The 22,410-nt window shown below is 33.7% G+C and overlaps 4 protein-coding genes across 5 annotated transcripts; 1 reads left to right on the forward strand and 3 right to left on the reverse strand.

Moving 5' to 3' along the window:
- Window positions 1-11: 11 nt before the first annotated feature.
- Window positions 12-1,807, reverse strand: LOC122398380 (sulfotransferase family cytosolic 1B member 1-like). The gene is made up of 6 exons (XM_043398174.1): window positions 1,600-1,807; window positions 1,432-1,531; window positions 845-1,040; window positions 647-773; window positions 474-568; window positions 12-414 (listed from the first exon to the last, which is right to left on the reverse strand). The coding sequence occupies exons 1-6, from the start codon at window positions 1,805-1,807 to the stop codon at window positions 100-102; spliced, it is 1,041 nt and encodes a 346-aa protein (XP_043254109.1). The 3' UTR covers window positions 12-99.
- Window positions 1,808-3,109: 1,302 nt separating this feature from the next.
- On the reverse strand, window positions 3,110-12,634 carry LOC122398343 (zinc finger protein 37-like). Its single transcript, XM_043398098.1, has 7 exons — window positions 12,349-12,634; window positions 6,704-6,820; window positions 4,786-6,216; window positions 4,424-4,708; window positions 4,122-4,352; window positions 3,864-4,045; window positions 3,110-3,798 (listed from the first exon to the last, which is right to left on the reverse strand). The coding sequence occupies exons 1-7, from the start codon at window positions 12,481-12,483 to the stop codon at window positions 3,330-3,332; spliced, it is 2,850 nt and encodes a 949-aa protein (XP_043254033.1). The 5' UTR covers window positions 12,484-12,634; the 3' UTR covers window positions 3,110-3,329.
- A 587-nt stretch (window positions 12,635-13,221) lies between these two features.
- Window positions 13,222-15,892, forward strand: LOC122398370 (probable ribonuclease ZC3H12C). Its single transcript, XM_043398157.1, has 5 exons — window positions 13,222-14,065; window positions 14,141-14,553; window positions 14,633-15,113; window positions 15,188-15,397; window positions 15,483-15,892. Exons 1-5 carry the CDS (start codon window positions 13,920-13,922, stop codon window positions 15,691-15,693), a joined length of 1,461 nt encoding a protein of 486 aa, XP_043254092.1. The 5' UTR covers window positions 13,222-13,919; the 3' UTR covers window positions 15,694-15,892.
- A 118-nt stretch (window positions 15,893-16,010) lies between these two features.
- Window positions 16,011-21,613, reverse strand: LOC122398337 (DNA excision repair protein ERCC-6-like). Of its 2 annotated transcripts, XM_043398092.1 has the most exons (16): window positions 21,481-21,613; window positions 21,076-21,314; window positions 20,529-21,013; window positions 20,379-20,444; window positions 20,175-20,304; window positions 19,944-20,096; window positions 19,738-19,865; window positions 19,447-19,601; window positions 19,017-19,331; window positions 18,691-18,885; window positions 18,472-18,621; window positions 18,266-18,376; window positions 18,002-18,205; window positions 17,209-17,926; window positions 17,005-17,133; window positions 16,011-16,913 (listed from the first exon to the last, which is right to left on the reverse strand). In XM_043398092.1, the coding sequence occupies exons 1-16, from the start codon at window positions 21,571-21,573 to the stop codon at window positions 16,732-16,734; spliced, it is 3,453 nt and encodes a 1,150-aa protein (XP_043254027.1). In that variant the 5' UTR covers window positions 21,574-21,613; the 3' UTR covers window positions 16,011-16,731. The 2 variants fall into 2 exon arrangements, with proteins under 2 accessions (XP_043254027.1, XP_043254026.1); XM_043398091.1 differs by having other exon boundaries at window positions 17,005-17,926.
- Between the last annotated feature and the right edge of the window lie 797 nt (window positions 21,614-22,410).

A 22,410-nucleotide genomic window follows, 5' to 3' on the forward strand; every position in this document is an offset into this window, starting at 1 on the left:
ATTGTTTGTGCATTTTTGTATAGAATATATTACAATAAAATATTATTTACTTCGAAACATGATCTTTTCATTTGTTGTAATAAAGAGATACTTGTAATATCAATTACTATTATTGTCAATATTATTGTTAAAATATGGAAATGCAAGATCAGTTCCTTTAAGATTTTCTTCTATCCATATGTTTGCTTTAGCGTCAAGATCTGCTGTAAACATATCCCTCCAACCACCACTGTTCCCCTTCCTAACAAATGTTCCTGACGTTAAAATACCGCATTCCTTCAATTCGCTCATATTCACCATTGGATTATCCCGAAAGTTTTTGATATGTAAATAATCTGATACTTCCTTCATTTGTTCATCGGTGTAGGTTTTTCCAAGAAATTTCGAAACTTTCTTAATGGCTTCAGGGAAGTCCTAGATATAAAGATATTTCAACAAATTTTAACGCAAACAAAGCATTTTTTTCGACTTACGTGTTGCATTTCTTCATAAAACATAAACAAAAGATTTGGATGATCCTTATACGCCCACGCTTCTTTTAAATGTTCCCAGTAAGGACTCCATGGCGCTAAAAGTGTTGGACGTCGAATAAGTTATATTTTATAGAAATTCTGTTATTATATTTACAATGTTTAACAATACTTACTAAGATTATTTTGAAAGAAGTTCCAGAACGTCGCAAAATCACCCACGTACCCTTGAGTTTTGATCGCTCTATTTAAATGGTACCAAGAAACACCGACATCTTTAGGATTTCGCGCGACGTATACAATCTTTCATAAAATGATTATTTTAAACAGAATTTATTATTCTATATTTCGTTGTTTCAACGATTATCTTTTACCTTACAGCCAGTGTCCAGAATCCCAGGTAACAAGCTAAACGGAAAGTGCGATTTGATAAATCTAGGCGATGGCAATTTCTCTACAACCTCATATCCTGGAACGCTAAGACCTCTACAAAATTCTTCTTTTCCTTTATCGCCCTTATTCATTTCCACAAATTCACGCGTTACTTCCGGATGATTGAACATACTGAACCTAAAAAAAAATAATATTGTTTTAGAATATACAGTATATAAAAAAATTTTAATAGGAGATTCTAGGTGACAAAATAAGACGGAAATCAAGAATACCAATTTGTTGATCGAGGCTCTGTTAAAAAGTTATTAACGTTTGAAGTTCCGCTATCACGCGTTCGCAGACTGCTGTTCTACAGGCGGGACTTTAAACGTTAATAACTTTTTAACGAAGCCTCGATCAACAAATTGTTATTCTTCATTTTCGTCTTATTTTGGTCCGTAGAATCTCCCATTAAAATTTTTTCCCAAGCATGACGCAAATGCTAGTCATTTTATAAAATGCCGTTTTACGTAAACTGTTGAAAGAGTTTTTAATATAAAATATCTTGCAAACTATAGACTATACTAACTCAAGAAACGAAAATCGTTCTGCAAGGAATTCCTTTCTTGCTCTTTCGAAATTTAAATTATTCGACAGCAGCCAAACCAGTTCCAGGGTCCATGTTGTACCTACAAAAAATTATAAAAGTATTAGTGGATATCTCAAACAAAACGAACAAAAGATAGTTCACATTTACCAGATCTTGGATGAGACAGAACCCATGTGTCATCAGGCCTTGCCTTGAAGTTGTAGAATCCTTTACCCTGTTTCGTGTACCTAAACGGAAAGAGCCACTTTTTGGGCCCTACAAGCACCCAGCCGTCTCTTTCACCTTCAAATACTTTTAGCATCTCGTTGGTAGTTTCCTCATCCAAAATTTCATATTTTGGCGGTTCGAGAGCCATTTTTTTACGCGCAGAAATCAACAATATTACCTTTAAGATTTTATAACTTACACCCGTAATAGAAATATCGAATCACTTTGTCGTTTTGTAAAACACTATTTGGACTTAAACGAAACGTATTTGTTATATTTTAATAAATTTACTTCGAACAATCAAATTCATATTCTAATCGACGAACAGTGGTGATTATAAGAGATTTTAGGTAAAAAGTTATAATATTTAAAAATTAGATCTATCGATAAGAAAGAGCCATGTTCACGCGACGAACCAGAACGCAAAACTGCCGGGAGAAATGTTACATTTGTGTAAAAAGTAAAGACGAAGGTAAGAATTGAGGCCAATAGTGACTTTCACCTGACTCAGATGTCCCCTTTCTTTCCTATTTATTAATTTATTCATTGCCGTTGAACTTGACTCTCAACATCGAACTATAAATACTCGATCGATTAAAAATGAAGTTAAATAAAAAATTACAGTTCATTTTAATTTTTTATTTATTTGTTAAAAGACCAACGATCTCTATAATGGTTGTACTATTCTTTTTGTATAGTGGAAGCATTGAATTCATCTAATTTTTGGTTAAAAATTAAGTTACTTAAATATCGGCTGCTTTAATTCAATAACGGTTGAGCGACATTTATCCATCGATTTGTTAAAACAATCTTTTGTTATTACCGTATAACATGCAGTATATCAATGTAATTACATCTTCAAAAAGAAAATGTTTTATTTCTTGTTTACAACAATCCATTTGGTTCTAATGGAAAGTATATTATTTAATTTCATCACTTCAATTATAAAAAAAGATTAAATTGTCAGTACAACTAGAGATTGTCCCCTCCTTGACAATGCGAAACATCAAATTTTTCAGGCCTAATTACTTTGAATAGGAACTTCTCGTTACGAATTTCTACAGCGATTATCAGTCTTATTTCCTTACTTATAACTGAAATAAGCGTAAAAATATCTCGTTTCGCCTCGATGAAACTTGGTTTGCTAGCTAAAGAATAAAATGGCGCTTTCTTTGGTCATAGAATCGAAGTTTTCATCAAGGACGAGCTCACTAACACTTCGAACGAAAATCGAAACGCACGAACGATACAAATTAAATATCGTTCAAGTATAAAAAATATCATTAGTTAAATTGCCATTCGTGCAAATTGATTTTCTCGTAATGGTCTATCTAAGTCTAATTGAACATGAAAAAATATGATACAATTTCGTTACAAAAATATCGATGTAACCTTAGATCTTAAATTCTAATCAAAGTTCTAATATTCTAAAGCACAGGAATGATTGTTTCAATGTATCAATATGTAAAAGATATAAGACACTACAAGACGATCGATTGAATTACCCTAATGTTTTGGACTTGTTGAGACTTAAGTACTTGTAAATAACGTACTCGTTCGTGATCTCTTTGATCTTTTCTGATTACATTTGTACTGTCGGGCGCCGTTATTACAAAACGCTTGATTCGTATCGTCTGTTTAAAATAATCAATCTGTCTAAAAAAATCTTGTTAAAAACTTTCTGGTCCCAAAATGGTCTCACGAACTATTAAGTTCTCGCTTTCTGGAATGAAATTATCATTGACACCTGTAATTTGAATCAAATTAATCTCGGCGGATCCCGTAATTTCTCCAGCTTCTTTATACACGTCGTCGCATCTCCACGTTTCATTCATGGACTTTATGCAAGAGATATTCAGTCCTATTTTGCAGAGATTCATTTCAACCTCTTCTTTTTTATCTACAGTTTTCATTAATGGCTCTACATTCTGATCTTCGACATGTGTTGCGGAATTCGACGTATCCCCGCTCATTGAATCCTCGTTCAGTTCCGTCGGTTTCTTGAAGAATATATTTCTTTCTTTTTTAACTATACGATTCTTTAGATCCGGATTCGCGAGAAACAATTGACACCGTTTAGTATGCATCTTCATGTTATCATGACGATTGAAAGGTTTGTCGCACCCAGGACAATGAAATCTACGAACAAAATACGTAATTAAAAACATTGCAATAATCGAAAAATGGGATACTAAAAAATTTACCTAATTTTACTATGTACCGCCATGTGAGCAGCTACATGAGATTGTTGACCAAATGATTTTTCACAAACAGTGCACTTGTACTTTCTGATACCTTCGTGTTTCAAAAGATGTTCTTTTAAGATCTGACTACTCTTGTACATATTTGGACACAAAGAACATTTATATTTTGCAGCAGCATGAACCTGAAAAAAAATAGTATTCTCTTATGAAATTATATTACCAAATACAACGATGAAAATTTAATAGAATATAATTTACATTTTGATGATTGTGCAAAGCTTTCCTCGACTGAACATGTTTGCCACATACGTTACACACATAATCTTGCGAGTGAACGTTTTTGTGATGTGTCTTTAGTGCCTCTTGACTGGATAAATAAGCAGAGCATAGTTTACATACGACAAATTTGTCTTTATTATGTATGATCATGTGTGCTCGTAGTCTGCCTCTCGAATAAAATTCCTTGTCGCAAATCTTACAATTAATATCCTGAAAAATTTTTTAAATTAATAAATAAAGTACAACGAGAACGTATTGTGATCGTTAATACGAGTCGAGACCTTTTTTGGTTTATGAGTAGCGCCGTGGTAACTCAGCATTTGTCGACTTGCGCTTGTGAAGTCACAAAGCTTACACTTAAATGGCCGGGCACCCGTATGAGTATTAATATGTTCCTCCAATAAAACGGCAGTTACATATTTTCTTTCGCAAAGATGACATTCGAACGGTTTGATTTTTAGATGACTCTTTCTAATATGGCAACGAACGTTGGTGACGGTCACCGTGGAAAAGTCACACGCTTTGCATTGATATGGCTTCATCTTCAAATGGCCCCAAATATGTACCTGTGATAAAACTCTATTAGTTTCATGTTGGAACCGTCCTAGCTATTGTACTGCCTATGTACAATAATTTAACTTACCTGACACTTGTCCATTCTGAGGTAAAAAGTACCACAGATATTACAGCGTATATTCTTCTTATCAATTATAGTCAAATTCTTCTGCACTTCGACCGGGTTTACAATCGACATATCAACCGTGTAGAAAGTCTCGATAGCTTCTTTTTGTTCGTCGCTGATCAATTCAGTGATCTTAGCGAATGATCTATCCTTGCTCCTGTTCCTGCTGAATTTACTATCAGGACTGAGTGGTTGCATAAACGATAGATCAGCGTCATCAGATTCTGAATCATCTTTTATACTCTGACTCGTCGCGTTCGTTGTAAGATATACTTCCGTTTTAACTTCCTCCATTTTCTTTGAAATCGGGCTCCCGTTGGTCTGGAAGGATTTTATAACGGATACACGATTCTGTTCCTCGAATATTTCTGACTTCAAATCCTTATGGTCCGTGATAGTGGAAACATTAGAATGCTCTGCATCATCATACTCCGCTGTGAAATTACTTTTCTTGTTTGTAATTTGTTTTACTTCCTCCTTTAATGGAGAATCTATTAAAGTTTCTTGTTCCTGAATTAACACGTCATTAGGGATCCAAACAAGTTGATCTATTTCTCTAGTTTGCTGAGAAAATGCACTCTCAGCCTCTCCTTTTTCTTGCTTCACGATAACCGATATTGCTTTGCTTTTCATGGAGTTGTCTTCATTCTTCTTTATAGGGCCTTCAGTTATTTCAGAGTCTTTGACATTAGTTTCTATTTCAACTGTATTATCATCAGGTATAGTAACAGTTTTGCTATTTTCATTATGAAACACATTCGACAACGTATTTACTACTAGTTCTCCCTTCGCTACTCTTTCAACTTGGGGCTTAGATAATATCACAGAATTCTTTGTCAAGTTAGATTTGTTATTTATCCAGATTGTATGTAGATAGTGCCTCTTATACGGATTATCTTTGTTCTTTTCATCCTCTGCATGCTTTTCCAGTTTCCTCTTTAGGCTCAAATATACACTGGCTTCTTTCATTTTTTCTAGTTTACTTTTCCTACCCCTTTTGCGACGTAAAGGCTGTTGTATACTATTACTAGCGTTCTGACTGGACCTTACTGTACTATTCAGAGATTCCGATCTTCTGTTGCGAATTATCGTTCCCTTTGAAACATTTCCTTTTTCTTCTAATGCTAGGCCTTTTGTACATTTTTGTACAGTCATTTGCATGACAGACTGAACTTTATTTGAACGGTCGTTATTATCTACGCGGTAAAGACTATTACTTCCGTCTTTCGTTTCTGTACTGTAGTACAATCCATTATTCACAACCAGACCATGTTTTGTACTTTTTGATCCGCTGGGCGATGGAACTTTTATTTTACGTTTCGCGTCGTACATTGATGGAAAAGCATTCTCTTTGTCAGATTCAGCATCGCTTTCTTCTATCTTATTTTTACTCTGTTGAATAGAAAAGAAAAAGTTCAGAATACCAGTAATCATTTTATTAACTCTTAACACGTTGACGGCCGTTGTCACGTATATGTGACTTCGAGTCAACAAATTCCAATTTATATTTTTTAAATTATGAATAAATTCTTATCTTTATCATGTAAATAATGTAAAGAAATTTTTAAACATTAATGAGAGGAACAACAAAACATCAAATTTTGTACCATATACAAATTTTTTTACCATAAAATGTTATACAATAACACAACATAATATACTCCAGTTACATACTCGAGAATTAAAAATCCTTTTATTGTATAAACATTCATTTTTTCAAACAATCAATGTACTTTAGTAAACGAATGGTATTTTATAAGTTTTAGTTATTGTTCAATAAAGATTTAAGTCCTGAGAGTGACTGAATGATACCGTTACTCTTGTAAGTGGATTCAGACGCGATAAAGATTTTAGTCAGACAACGAATTAAGTTCCTTACGCCCTCCGAGAGTTCCATTTGAGTGAGGTGGCAGGTCTCGTAAAAGTCACACAAGAATTCCAATGTACCGATACATCGTATACAAACAATATGTGGCAATCCATCATTCTCTTTTATCTGAAACAATAAAGAGAAAAGTTCGTTGCCCAAAGAACAAAATATTTTCTCTTTAGTAAAAAGTTTTAGGTCAATTTTAATTTTAGTTAGAAAATAATTAAATACTTCAATTTCTTATAAGAACAGTATTATCTATACTACTATTTATATACTACCTTTAAATAAAGGAAACCAGACTTAGATTTACAATCTATGTATCTATCTGGAAAATTGTTACAGTGTTAAAATAGAATTTATTTAAATGTTATTATTTTTATGTACATGCAAGATCGAGACGAGTGTAATATACTACAAGAAACACAAAAGAAAGCGATACGGAGATATTAATAATAAGAATGAAATAAGCAAGCAATCCCAAAAATATTATCCTTTATTGAGAAAAGTCGTGGAATCATTAAACAAATTCTTTTTATTGTCAAGAAATCTTTATCCGCTATTTATTTACTGGGCATTATTTTAATGACATATTAACATCTATCCTTATGAGAAAAAGTAACTCTATTGACAAGTACATTATCTCCTAGATGGAAAAATATTTTAGATTAACAAACGCCTCGTACAAAATAGGAGTTATTGCTTATACAACGTAACTATCTGAGGAAAGTGTAAATATTCGATATAATATCTTTCGCGTGATTTCATTAGCGGTACTCGCGTGAACAACTTTATCAATAATTGTTCCCTTCGACGAGAGAAAGTAATAATCACGATTACATAAAATTCTTTACGCTCGAATCGGAAATCTTTATGGAATAGTTATCATGCACAGTAATTTCTGAAACCATTTCCTCTTTACTGTTTATATTTATTCAAAACGAACAATCGATTTTACTTTTTTTAAAAACTGGAACTACTGTACATTCCTCTTTTATTATTTTCAACTTGAAATTTTTTTTCCTTTGCTAATATAAAATCATCAATAATCTTGAAACATCTTGTTACATGTAAACTGTATTGATATAAGTAGCCCAAAGATTAACATTCGAGCGTAAAGAATAAAAATTGACTTCCATTTTAAGGAAGACCCATATCGTACGTGACAAGTACTGAAACAATTATCAATGCTTTTTTCCCGTACATCAAGGCACTTACATACAGTTTTTATGTTTTTCCTCGCAGATCACATGATAAGCTTTCGTAACACAATTCACCGTAAACGCTACCCTCGTAGCGAAATCTCCGTTACTTTCAATATATGATCCAATGGAAACCAATCGATCGTTCATTCATATTCGAAAGTTTTCTTCATTGTCGATCAAAGGCAATGATATCTTATACAAAACTTAATTTATACAAATATATCAAATTTTCGAACGAACGATTGTTTTCATTGGATCCTTACATATGTACATATAATAATCTTATATGTAAAATATAATCGAAAATAGAGTAGAATATACCTTGCACATGTATTATTTAAAAGGTTTTGCGGTTTGTTTAAAAACAGCCATGTAAAAATACGTAGAAAATATTTTTATACCCATTTTAGTCTAAGTTCTTGACTTTGGAAGCCCTTTCCATCTTGTATTCACAATTTTTAACGAATCTGATTAAATCTTAGGAAGCTAACTGTGCGATAAACATATATAAATTTCCAACTGTAATAATGCACTCTATAACATTCCCTGGCTTCCTTATGATTGACGATTACTATCATTGTTTTTGCCACATTTTCTTTACCAATATCCACAATCCGAGAAAATCTTGTTCAAAACGATTCGATACGAAAAATGCTTCTAATGGCAGATTATCAAGTCATATTCCATGATCTATCCTTATTACAGCTTTGGTAAAATCTAATCGGTAGTGTTTTAACGTGCAAAAAATCTTATGGCATAGTATATGTAAATGGAAAGAATACTTAAAAGATCTCAATAGTTTTTTAAATGCACACCTACATTATGTACAAAAAAAAAAAAATAAAGAAAGAAGACTAATGCACCGAAAAGAGTAATATGAATGACAAGAGTGGAAGTGAACTGACTGAACGCCATTGCCATAATCGATCCGGTAATACATATTCTCCGACATTAAAAGTGAAATTTCACAATGAACTCTCGCGTCTTTTTAGGCCTGATAAAAGTTCATAATTGACATCACTTTGTCTCGCATCGTTGAAGAAAATCTTTACCCCTTAATTATTGCCGCAATACCCTACAATCAGTCCCCTCTACAAACGAGCATCTTATCGGATATTGTTCATTTACATATTCTAACGTTTAAAAAAAAATGAAACGTCTCTTCCGGACGGTCATAATTAACCCGTGAATTAAGTTAGTTTTACAAAAATATCAGAGCCTACGTAAGCGTCGTTATTTTTCGTTAGACACGGTGGAAGTCACGTCGGCGCCAGAAGCATTCTTCTGTTTACTATTAACAGTCTTTTTTTCCTTGAAATGTCTTTTTCTATGTACTTTCATGTTATCGCGCCTGTTGAATTTCCGCCCGCATTCCGGGCAGGCGTGTTTCTTTTCGCCGTGCACGTGCCGGTGCGCGGCCAGATGACTAGCCTGCGCGAATCTCGCGCCACACTTCTGGCATATGTACTTCCTCAATCCCTCGTGTTTCAATAGATGCTCGCTGAGGAATGTCTTCGACGCGTATCTATTGTTGCAAATGTTGCACACGAATGGCTTGGGGTTCGAGTGCTGCAGCACGTGTGCCTTGTACTTGGACGCGACTTTGAAGGTTTTGCTGCACACCTCGCAGGTGTACGTGGTCGCGTGACGGGTCTTGATGTGCTCGTTCAGAACCGAGAGGCTCGAGTAAAGATTGTAACAGAATCGACACTTAAAATTCCGACGGTTCTTTAAGTGCACGCTCCCGATGTGACACAACAGTCTCGTGCGATACGGGAATATCTTGCTACAATACTCGCAGGCTAAATTCTGCGGAGGTAAATGCGACTTCATGTGAATCTGTAATGATACTTTGTGATGGTAACTCTGACCGCAGTCCGTGCAAGAGTATGGTCTTACGCCCTTGTGCACGTTATCGTGCTCCATCAGATAGAATTTCGATTTGAACCTCTTTGGACATTTTGGGCATTGTATCGGTCTGGGATTGGTATGCGAGCATCGAATATGTTTAATCACATCGGATTTGCAAACGAATTTGGCATTGCACAAAATACAAGTGTACTGTTTAATCCCGAGATGCGTCTTCACGTGGACCATACACTTGTCTTTGCGTTCATAGAACTTACGGCACAGCTTGCAGGAGTAACCATTCTGATTGTCTGTGACAATGTGCTCCACGTTATCGTCCACGCGTATCTCTTCCCCGTCGATCTTGAACAGTTCCTCCGGATTTTGAGATATTTGCCACTTCTGCTCAAAATCCATGGAATCTTTTGCCTTCGCCGAATTGCCGTTCTTAAGGCTGGTGCTGATGATAGTATTTATTATACTGTTCACTTCTACGCAACTCTGATTCTGTAAAAGATCGACGATAGCCTTGTCTACCAAACATGAGCCCTGATCTGGAAAAACTCGCGCTCGAACGGTGGCAACGTCGTCGCTCTCCTTTTTACATAATTCCACAGTGAAACTGATATCTTCTACGTCGCTGCTTTGATTTCTGGATTCCTTGACAGACACTTCTATGTTCGGTGAGTTCGACACGCTGGTGAGAAGCTTGTTTAAAGCAGATGTTGGAATTTGAATAGTATGTGGATCTTGTTGTTTTCCAATCTGTTTCTCAATACTCTCAATGGAATTATTGCGTGGACCAACAGTTATCTCCATAGCATTGTTATGACTTCTAAGTCTATTTGCAATCGGAGGATCAGTAGCTTTTTCATTCGAGGAAGTTGACTCTGTATTTTGTCTACTTCTAAGCCACCGTGTGGGAGTTGTCTCGGGGCTATCCATATTATCTCCGTTCTCGTCGTTCATACTTTGCATAATAATTTGTTCTTTTTCAATTTCTTCGTTAATTTTTGCTTGTTGTTGACTTCGTAAGTTTCTCTGACTCTTTGTAGCTCTTGAAATGCGTGTCTCTGTTTCTCTCGCATTCTCCTCGTTCGGGGAATTAAGATTTTTATCCATGTCGTTGTTATTATTGTTTGTCGATGTGCTTGGCGTTGTTTCTTCAGTCTTTACATCAGCCTAGGAATAAATTGAAATGAAAATAGAAGTGGGTACCAGAACTTTACTAATTTTTATTAAAATACTAAAAGAATAAATTTAATCTGATATTTCTGGTATATGTTTCGTACTATGATCACAAATATATTACTAATATAAATAAATAATTTATTTATCATGTTTCTCTATATTTCTATTAACCAAAATGCCAGATAATATCTTTCTAGTTTAATTTGTATTTAAAATAGTAAGAATAAAAAAAATGAGCTGCAAGCTCTGGTGGCACCATAAACGAGCGGTAGAGCTGTACATTAAATTGAATGCAGACTTACAGTCTCTGTTAAGGATGGTAGATTGTATCGATCGCGTAACGCTTGTTGGGTGCGAAGACACTCCTCTTGGAAGTCGCAAACGAATTCGAGCTTGCCCAGACACTGAACACAGATCGCCTTGGGCAGAGGATCCCTCTCATCTATCTGCGATTCAAACAAAATACCTAAAGACTAAATGTATGAAATTTCAAGTTTTTAATGGAAGAACTGATTTTGTACAACTCTTAACTGATCCGAGAAAATTTCGTATTTTGTTAAAATTCAAATTTAAAAATAAAGGTTATGCAACCTAATTTAAACCCTACCGCTCTGTGGATACACCATTATTAAAATTTATTACAATACAAATCTGGTACCCATTCTAATATTATACAATATGAACCTTAATATTTATTGTTATAATTGTACAACTATAACAGCGTCTAACAATTAACTACAAATGTACTAAATAACAATAAACGCTTAACAATTCTTGTGTAATTAACATATAAAATATGTAAAATTATAATTATATAATTATAAATTAGAGAAAAAAAATCTTATTCTATCTAACGAGATATTAAAATGAGATGCATAGAATCACTGTTGCTTACGAGAAATTATTACATCAAACTATGACAATCGGATAAAAAAATATAAAGTAGGATATAATTACAGAGTAAAAGATAGAAAATCTTGAATATTCCAATACAAAGAAAATATGATTCACAATTAATAATTACACATGCAATTGAATATCTTATAATTTTCCATGTTTACACAAATGAATTTATCGATACGAAGCATTTGTACATTGCACATTCCCTACCAAAGGGACTGTTAATTTTATAGCAATAAAAATCGGAAGCAACATCATTAAAACACCATAAAAATTTAAAAACTTGATCAACTTTCATTTGGAACAAACACACGATATAAATACAGATATATTGCTGACAATAAAACTACAAAAATACGATTAAAATTCATCGACAAAGTAACGAAGAAAGGAGAATATTTTTTCTTTTCATGCTCTTCTCCCCCTTGTTTCGGCCATTTTTCTAACCCCCTCCTCTACGATGCAACTGGGGCCCCAGACCCCATGGCACACCTCTTATGTTCTACTCACCAGAATGTTGATTTTCGTGTGAATCTTCAGGCCTAAAAATCTCTTGGTACCTTCCTCGCCGAACACGTCTATGTATATTCTTTCGCACTGACCGCAAAGTCGACAAATTTGCGCCTCTCCCTCCCCTAGCTCCATTTTTGTTTACGTTGAAGGCTGCCTGAATACGCTTTCGACTACTTGATCCACTCTGCAAATTCTGATGTGCAACTGGTGCTGGAGTGTATATTCTGGCCGATCCCCGAGCACCAGCTACCCGTTCCAGCGATACCACGTTTTTCGGGCTCCACTGCTTCCCGGCGAAATAAACATAAAGGATAAACAAAAGACAAAATTCTAACGTTAGCGTTACTACTTGCTCGCTGGCCTGGCACGGGGATGCAGCCGCGTTCGGGCCAGACCAGCACACATTCACTCTCCCTCCCTCCAGCCCCTTCCCCCGACGCTCGATGAATTTCGACCAATCGGTGACTTCTTTTTCGCATTACGCATTTGTTGCGTTCGTGATTGGTCGTCGTTGCGCGCCTTGCTCAAAGCATTGTATACGGATGTGGTTACAGATCGACGATAGTACAGAAAATGTTTATCTACTCGTGGAATATCCTTAATTTTTTATATCTATAACATTATATGTTATACATGACTTTACAAATTACATCGGAAACTACGAACAACTTGGTTTCATTTTTACTTGTTCAAATTACCGTTAATTAATAATGTCTATCAAGTTGGTACGATGAGAATATTTTATATTTGTGAATACACGAATTTTGTAATTACAAAATCGCGCATTATCTTTATTTTGGCAATTTTGTTCCTTTTTAATTTTCATTGCGTATAGTATATTGTGTCGATTAATTTGCCAGTTTCTTTTCGTTTGAATAAAAACTGCAAGTAGAACAGATGTGGCGTGTTACGGATGACGAAGTAGTAACGAATAGATTTACGAACACGTACTAAACGCATGACATGTATCAATGCAGATGGAGTAGGACGGAGTAAGAGGACCGTGAAGAAAAATAATACAATTTACATTATTATTACCTACGCGTAAATAAATGTATCAATTAATGTGATTAATGTATTATTCGCCAATGAGATGAAACAAAGTGATATTTGTTGTACATGCTGTTGCGCAAATATTATAGTTCATCAAACATCACCAATCTGTTGAATTGTATTTTGGGTTATGTCACCGAGAAATTAACTGTTTTCAGTTACCTTCATAACTATCTTCAACACCGACTGTAATTAATGTTGAAAACGTGTATTCGCTTTCTTATATATACAAAATTTCGCGCTAAATATCAGAAAATGTACAAGATGCGCGAACGTTTATAGAACAAGATTATAAACATTTCCTGACACAATCTCCAATATTTTCGAACAATATACTTACAGAGTTTATTTTACTATTATTATTTTCTATTATTACTTACAGAGAAAGTGAAATCTGTTAAAAACTTTATTAGGTGAAATTATTTAATCGCGTAACAAAGCTTTCGTTGAAAAAACCATATTCGTACACTTTCTATTGTACTTTTCATGTACAGAACGATAAAAATACGTGAAAAATGAGTGCGTTACATAATTCTGTAATAATTTGTGATGTATTCCCAAAATCAAAGCGAAAGAAAACCCCGTTGGGGAATAAAAATACACAGAAGATTGCGAAAAAGAAAACATTCTACGAGAGCCCCTTAAAACATATTCATTTAAGGTAATAAAAAATTTTAGAAGACTTAATAGTTATACGAATGGTACATATTACAAAAATTCTTTTCTGTGATTATAGTAGTAAACGATGGGAGCAGCTACAGAAACAAAAGCAATTATTGAATAATACTAAACAAACTGTTACCAATAAAAAGAATGTTTTCTCTTCGGTGGATACAGGATTTAATGATAGTGTAATTGTTCTAAGCGACAATGAAAGCGAATCAAATAATTATGATGAGCAAAGTAATGGTAAAAGTAATGCAAATACCAGAAAGAGACCTTTGGAGCAATCGTATGAAGAGAAACAAACTGGGATTAATAGCTTATGTAATTCAAATAAATCTACAAAACAAAAAGGAGACAGAAATGAAATTTTGTTTAGGGGAAAAAGGCAAAAGATGAATTCAGATAATGATTCGTCTTGTCTTTTGATATCGGATACAGAGGATTCTGAAATCACAACAGTTAGTGTAGATGATGAAAACATAGGTAAAAACAATTAATCTGCATTGAAACTATTATGTAACTACATTGATTTTGAGGTTTACCATAATTTGTGTTTCTTCAGCACCACCAGTATGTACGAATCAAAGTTCAGATGATATTGTTGTTGTATGGTCCTCTGCACAGCAATCTTCGACCGAAACTCAATCTGAAGGAAACAAAATTCCAAATCCTGAAAAAGATAATAGACTTTTTATGATAGACTGCAGTCCGAATAAAAAAAATCTTAGTTACTTAGAATCCAATACAGCAACAACATCAAAAAAATGCAAAAAGAATAGTAAAGAAAAAGATCAGAATGAGGATCTCGAGTTACTTTTCAATAAACCTGGACTGGTATTGCCTAAAGCGCGCGATATAAGTAGAACAATAGTAATGGAAAAAACGAAATCAATTTTGAATACATTAACAAACATAAACCCTTATACACCAGAATTACCTAGCACTTCAACGGTTGACAATGCAACGTCGATACCGCAAACTATACCTCCACCACCCAATGGATTAAGAGAAATAATTATCGATGGAAATAACGTAGCTATGGCGTATGATGATCTTGATTTCTTAATTTTCTATAACTGTTTATAACTTATTGTATTACAATTTTACCATTTTCTAGGCATACGATTGGCAAAGGATTCTCGGAAGAAGGATTAAGGATAGTCATTGATTATTTCCAACAGAGAGGACATTCTGTGAAAGTGTTTGTACCTCAGTATAGAAGATCAGTAACTAAGCCATTTCTTGAAAAATGGTATGCAGAAGGGATAGTAGTTTTTACACCGAGTCGCTTTATTGCCGATAAATGGATAACTTCTTATGATGATCGGTAGGTTGTATGTTTACGATCGTTTATGTATAATTTCTTTATTCATCCATCGCGTATCATATGGTTATTTTTGTATTGATTTCAGATATATATTACAATACGCGACTATGTGTCAAGGTATTGTGATTAGCTTGGACCAGTATAGAGATCTGTATCGAGAAAACCCAGCGTGGCGCAACACAATTGTAAACAGATTGCTAGCACCAACTTTTGTTGGAAATTATGTTATGTTTCCTGAAGATCCTTTAGGCAGATCTGGTCCTACTCTGGATGAGTTTTTAAGACATTCGACGTAAGAAGTACAACCGACAAACCATGTAAATATTAAATAGCATCATAAACAGTTATAAGTTTGTATAGATAAGTTCTCCTAAATTTTTTAATAAGAAAAATTCTGTGTTAAAGTACACATTATATGTAAATATATAAACATACATTTACATATAGTGGTTACTATTTCCGAGTATACAGAAACATTTTCAACGAAACATGTTTCTTCAAAATTTCATGTATTTTAACTTCATAAAGATTACTTGATCAAATGTAAAATACAGTAAGTTTTGTTTGAAAGGGTTATAATTATTAACGTGTACAAAATTTACTCGATTAATTTAAACAGTTAAAAGGTATGTTTACATTACGTACACATTATTTTTAAGTTTCTCTTTTCCCCCCCACTGTTTTTTCTATTTATCTTTTTTGTATGAGTAAGTGCCTGAGATATTTATAGTGTCTCGCTTGTAATAGCTACGAATACGATATTATTACATACCTAAAATCACATACCAACATTGAGTAAATTTTTTTATCCTTAAAATGATTCATGTATATTGCTAGTATACAAAAATAGTTTAGTATTTAAATAATAAATTTTTGGCATAATCACAATATTCGTTCTATAACAAAATAAACAAGAACTAGGGGAATTACTAATTTACATTAATGATAAAAAATATATAAAAAAAAAAATTATTTTTGTAAGAGATTTTTTTGCACTAAAAAAATATCTTAATTTCTAAGTCATACAGTGGAGTCGCGCTATATAGCTGCAGACGAGGTTGTGGCAAAGTAAAATTTTCCGAAATGGTATGCGAAAGTGTGTGAAGAAGTTTACCAGGTAACGACATAACGCGACTCTACTGTACACGTTAATTTCAATTATTATTATACATATAATATTTCTGTTAAAAATATAAACTGGAATCGATACGAATTTCTATAAGTTCTGTACCAACTGGAAAATTGAAGATTATAAAATAAAAGAATACAACTCTTATCAGTATGCATTGAATTTTGATGCTCATTTAAACCTGAAACACGTAATTAGAAAAAGATTAATCATCTTTAGAGGACGCAGAATCCCATGTGGGCCTCCAACACCATTTACGAGACTTGCGAATACTATCCATGTTTTCTTGTGCTGCTTCTTGTGCTAATCGTTGCATCGGAGTTCTGTTATCCGAATTATAGGCTGAATTTGATAATACTGTCTCGTGCTGGAAAGCTGAGGTCACAGCTACAAACACAACATTTTATAATCCCAATATCTGTTGCACTTTTCTATCGTTTAAAATGTATATATCAAATATCATTAGGAAGATAATTACTTGCTTTGGCGAATAGCTTTTCCAAAACATATTGGTCGTCTTCGATCGAGGTAGTTTGATCTCTTTCGGATCGTCCAAGACGTCGTCCAATTAAATGAGAAACGCGTTCTCCTTCGAACAATGCTGAAACTGCATTTTTTTCTGATTGAGAACTCTTTTTCTTTCGCTTGTGTTTATGATGTGTTTTATTTAATTTCAATATACTTTCGTTCTTGTTGCTTGGAGTTATTTCATTTCTTTGATCCGAATCTTCTGAAATTTCGACTATTTTAGATTTACTAAACGATGAACTTTGTTCGTCTTGTATCGCGTCGGTTTTAGTATCAGAATTTGTACATTTTACCATTAATGTGATTTTATTTTCTATTTCATTATTATTGTCAACTATATCATGCATATTTAATACATTGCTTTCTATTTCCCCCGAGATTTTGTTTTCCTCCGTGTTACCTTCACTGGTAACTTTTTGTATTTCTGAAGTAAGCGTATCTTCGCTTTTCTTGCTAGTCTGACTTTCAGTCTCAGTCTTCTGTTCCATCAAGCTATCTTTAGACACTTGATTATTATGTTTTAAATTATCTTGACTAGGGCTGTTAATATCGTGGCTTAAAGTAGATCTCTTCTTTAGAATAGTTACATTTTCTGTCATGGCCGTAGCATTTACGGCACTTTGACTTATATTTTTACTAAGCATAGCAGCTAATCTTCGCATTTTTTCGATTTTATTTGACGAAAATTTGGTAGTCGTTGGCGTTAATTTAGATTCTCGAAATAATACGTCAGATTCACTGGAATGCCCGTCAACAGGCTCATTGAAATTGAAAAGTTCAACTAAATCGGAGGTTTTGAATAGTCTACGTTGACGTGGATCTTCCAAAACTTTGTTCGAAAGAAGTAATTTAAATATTTGTCTGTGATATATCTGATATAAAATTATTTTATAAAAATTAATAGTTATATATCGTATATTTTCTATATCTTAATAATTAAAAGTTACCTTTTCTTCGATGGTACCGGCTGTAATGAGTCTATAAATAGTGACACTTTTGTTTTGCCCAATTCTCCACGCTCGTTCTCTTGCTTGAGCATCAGTCGCTGGATTCCAATCTGGATCATAAATAATTACTCGATTTGCTCCGGTTAAATTGACCCCCAATCCGCCAACGCGCGTAGTTAGCAAGAATACAAAATACGAAGGATCCTATACAAGAAATATTAATAAATCTATTGCAATAAGTACTCTTCTTGTTGATATACGTACACTATTAAACAGACTGATCGTTTCTTGTCGCTGTGTCATGGGAGTAGTTCCATCCAGTCTTAAGTATGCGTATTCCTCGTTTTGCACTAAGGACTCTAAAATATGCATCATCTGTAAATTAAAATTTGTCATTTATTACTTTTGAATTAACATTTTCCTTCATGTAATTTAAAAAAATGAAGCGAATTAATTATTTTCTTATGTACTTGTCTTCCTTGCGTAAAAAGTAGTACTCTATGCCCTTGTTTCTTCCAAATTTTAAGAAGAGATCGAACTACCACCATTTTCCCAGAACGTTTCCAATAGCCAAACTTCTCTAACGATTCTTCCGTTGCGTCGATGTCCTCTTCGGAATCCTTAAACATGGACTCAATTAAGCACGATGGACGCTAGGATACATTAACAATATTCAGTTGCAACCTTACAATTTGACTCGTGTATAAAAACAAATCGGGATGGTTACATATTTTCCTGAGCACTGATAATGCTATTAAAAGTCTAGCTCTGTGTCTTCCGCTTTCCATACAAATCTTTTCGTGTAAAACAAATGAAACATCATCGGATCTTAAGTAATTTTTATATATTTGTTTTTGTTCGTTCGTTAAACTACAGAATAACACCTGGAATACGAATTATTTAAAAATTACAAGATATTAATGTGTAAAAGAATTATGAATTATTTATTAAAATCCTAAAATAAGACAATAAGATTACAATTACATATGGAAAAATTACGTGATACATTATATACCTGTTCATTTTTTTCTGGTAGATTAACATGATGTTGAACATCGTTTTTTGTCCTCCTAAGCATGTACGGTGTAATCGCGTTTCTAAGCATCGTGGCAACCTGAAGCGCGGTAGCTTCCTGCAGAGGAGTAGCATTCGCGTATCCTCCGCGGGTTATAGGAATCGCGCAATGTTCAAGGAACGCAGGCAAAGTGCCTAACTTGCCTGGTAGAATGAAATCAAACAGAGACCACAATTCTTTCAAAGAGTTCTGCATTGGACTGCCAGTTAATAAAAGGCGATGTGGCGTCGAGAATTTCTTTACCGCCTTACTGACCTGCGAGCAGTACAAATTTTAATAATTGTTGCTAATTTTATAACTATTTCAATTTAAAAAAATAATAATATACTAGTATCACGAAACACATTTAAGTAAAAAAATCATAATCTACCTTTGCTTGTGGATTCCTTATTTTATGACCTTCATCAAGGATGACATAATGCCATTGACTGGCAACAAGTATGTCTTCGTGTTTAAGCATGCCAGAATAAGAGGTAATTAATATACCACCGTATTTCAAGGAATGTATTAAATATTCTAGATTACCTATAGAAGTACTCGTTAGTAAGGTTTCAGGAACAATGGTATTGAATTTTTTAATTTATAGGATATTTTTGAAAGGTTGTTCAAAATCGCTGATTTGAACTATCGTTCAAAAATACCCTGTACAGTTCTAACCCACCATCGTAAGTTCCTGACTGGTGTAAAACAACTACTCTCAGAGTAGGCCACCAATCATGAAAATGCTTCAACCACTGTTCCATTAATGTCGCTGGGCAAACGATTAAAGTTGGTCCTAATCCCCGAAACCTGTTAATAAAAATATTCTATTAAAAAATTATTAATTATTAAACGAAACAGTAATGAACAATGTATTTAAAAGATTACCTTCCACCATCAGAAAGTAATTCGCTACAATCTAAACCCGCGAGAAATGCGATAATTTGAACAGTTTTTCCTAATCCCATTTCATCTCCCAATAAGCCTCCCAAAGAACGACTATGCAATTCCCAGAGCCATTGCACGGATACTCTTTGATACCTAAAAATATAAATTTGTTATATTGAATTAAAAAAAAAAAAATACAACACATTTTGTTTAACATTATTTTATTAATACTTGTATAATTTTTTCCATATAGATTGTGGAACTTTCAATAGATTATCTATTTTATGCAATGGTACGTTCTTTGGATAACCACTTTCTTCCACTCGTTGTCTGTATATTTGTTCATCCCCATCATCCAAAACTAAAACAAGGATAATATTTTATTAAGAAAAATAATTTATTTGATAATTAATTCTAACAATACTTGACACATACCTCTTTTTGCACGAACGCATTTTGTAACACACTTTCTCTTCTTGGATGATGATTCCACTTCATCTTCTAAAAGATTTAAAAACATTACATTTATAGCAACTGTTTAACAAGTTGCTTCAATCAATATGGATTATTAATTTTTATATTCACCCGAATCAAATTGTCCATCACTTGGAACATACTCGCTCCCAGAATCATTTACTATATCTACATACTCTGTATTATTTATACTTTCAATTGCTGTCTGTCTACCAGTATCTTTTGAAGTCCCGCAAGAAGTTGATGTATTTCTAGAATGTCTACTTTCTTTATTAAAATCATTGATTTGATTAGACGTGGTACTCTCTGTTTCACCGTTAATATTGTCATTTTCATTTAACCCTTTGGTTTTTTCAAATTCTGCTACTAATTTTCTTTTATCGCTTTTGAGTTTTGCTTTTTTAACAGTTCCCCTACATTCCTTAGAGCTGGTATCCGATTGCTTTAATTTCTTTAACGGAACTATTTGATCTTCATTACAAAGTACTTTCGAGTTTGTTAATCTTTTCTTTAACTCCTTCCTTTGTTTGGTAAGTTCAGCTTGTTGACGAAGATATTTTTCAAGATTAAGTAAATGGGTGGGTTTGTCGGATGTCCTGGAAAAGAAATATTGCTAAATTTTGTTTACATTAGCATTAATTCCAATACTGTTGCATACCCCTCGGCTTTGGATGAATTAGACTGTTTTGCAATTGCTTGGAATGGTGTAATCTCCCCAGTCAGAACTTGTTTTTCTAATTTTATTTGATTAAAGCTATCTAAACCGATATCAGCATCATTTTTATCAACATTAATTTTTTGTGATTCCCCTTTCGTTTGCAAATTTGTTTTCACAATTTCTTCTATTTCCTTTGACGCTTCGCGAAGAATACTTTCCTCGCTTCTCACAGACAGAATCTAAAATCAATTTTTGTTCGAGAGTAAAAACAAAAATAAAATAAATAATATATTATTTAAATTAAAGTATCGATTTCATGTTGACAGTACAATTTTCGTAAATTTAAAAATATCCAGGATAAATTTATCATAACATAAATAACCATACGTTTTATAGTAATCTAACCTTATCTGGAAAATGTTCAACAAACTCACAGACTTGCAATTCGCTTAATTTTTCATCGTCAAGTTCTTGACAATCGTGACCATCAATCTCCATTATAATGACGAACCGATGACCATTTTACAATATTTTATTGCAAAACCTGACGGCGTAATACCCTCGAAGGCAATAAAAAGAAAAAAAAAATAGCAATCTGTTAAAGATTACATTTTACCAATACATACTAACTTGTAATCATTATTTTTACAGACACAGTACTTAATAGTACAGAAACTCGCACTAATTATTTACTGTCACTTGCAAAACGTGAATTATGGTCAGTGTAAACAAGTGAAACTATCCTCGTCCATTGCTACGCTTATCGATGCCGGTAAATGGCTCATGCTCATGCGTTCCAAGAACATTGTGAAAAGTGTTCAAATCAAAATTGACACTATATGAAAATATTTGTTATTTTAATGTACTTCTGATCAGTATCGGGCGAGGAAAATGTTGATATTACTCAATATAAATATGTACGTGTCATTTAACGAGAGGAAACCACTTGGTGAACAAAAACACGTGACAGTGAGAAATTGTCACTGGTCTGATGCAATGCAAGTCTCTCAGAGGGAGCTAGGCTCCAACGACCCGGATACCTCTAAAAATGAATTAGGTTCGTCGTATAGTGGGTCGATAAGGCTTGCTTGGCACGTGAAATTATTCACAGGACTTTTTAATACAATTAATACATTCAAAGATTCATGTATTCTCCAATTTACAGAGTACAATTTTCTCTTATATTTTAAGAAACAATTTCAAGTTCGTTGCTATTAGCTCGGTGCTATCTGCGATGAAAAATTACTCTTTGGGGGTAACAGACTACCAGGTCTCACCAAGAGTTCAATAAAATTGAATTAAGATCAAACACTCGGGCAAAATAAACAGGTCAAT

The sequence above is a fragment of the Colletes gigas genome, unplaced genomic scaffold (assembly GCF_013123115.1).
Source record: "Colletes gigas isolate AHSC1104 unplaced genomic scaffold, ASM1312311v1 Colletes_gigas_Sc00011, whole genome shotgun sequence".
In the NCBI taxonomy this organism is placed as follows: Eukaryota; Metazoa; Arthropoda; class Insecta; order Hymenoptera; family Colletidae; genus Colletes; species Colletes gigas.

What these genes read in the sequence shown, in the direction of transcription:
- LOC122398380 (XM_043398174.1), bottom strand. Translation starts at nt 1,807, where the DNA reads ATGGCTCTCGAACCGCCAAAATATGAAATTTTGGATGAGGAAACTACC. An exon ending in GAACGATTTTCGTTTCTTGA is followed by an intron (nt 1,041 to 1,431) that starts GTTAGTATAGTC and finishes ATTTTTTTTTAG; the next exon opens with GTTCAGTATGTTCAATCATC. An exon ending in TTCTGGACACTGGCTGTAAG is followed by an intron (nt 774 to 844) that starts GTAAAAGATAAT and finishes ATTTTATGAAAG; the next exon opens with ATTGTATACGTCGCGCGAAA.
- LOC122398343 (XM_043398098.1), bottom strand. Translation starts at nt 12,483, where the DNA reads ATGGAGCTAGGGGAGGGAGAGGCGCAAATTTGTCGACTTTGCGGTCAG. An exon ending in CTACTCATAAACCAAAAAAG is followed by an intron (nt 4,353 to 4,423) that starts GTCTCGACTCGT and finishes AAAATTTTTCAG; the next exon opens with GATATTAATTGTAAGATTTG. An exon ending in CTTTGCACAATCATCAAAAT is followed by an intron (nt 4,046 to 4,121) that starts GTAAATTATATT and finishes ATTTTTTTTCAG; the next exon opens with GTTCATGCTGCTGCAAAATA.
- LOC122398370 (XM_043398157.1), top strand. Translation starts at nt 13,920, where the DNA reads ATGAGTGCGTTACATAATTCTGTAATAATTTGTGATGTATTCCCAAAA. An exon ending in TGTAGATGATGAAAACATAG is followed by an intron (nt 14,554 to 14,632) that starts GTAAAAACAATT and finishes GTGTTTCTTCAG; the next exon opens with CACCACCAGTATGTACGAAT. An exon ending in ATAACTTCTTATGATGATCG is followed by an intron (nt 15,398 to 15,482) that starts GTAGGTTGTATG and finishes TATTGATTTCAG; the next exon opens with ATATATATTACAATACGCGA.
- LOC122398337 (XM_043398091.1), bottom strand. Translation starts at nt 21,573, where the DNA reads ATGGAGATTGATGGTCACGATTGTCAAGAACTTGACGATGAAAAATTA. An exon ending in TAAGGAATCCACAAGCAAAG is followed by an intron (nt 19,332 to 19,446) that starts GTAGATTATGAT and finishes TACTGCTCGCAG; the next exon opens with GTCAGTAAGGCGGTAAAGAA. An exon ending in CGATCAGTCTGTTTAATAGT is followed by an intron (nt 18,206 to 18,265) that starts GTACGTATATCA and finishes TTTCTTGTATAG; the next exon opens with GATCCTTCGTATTTTGTATT.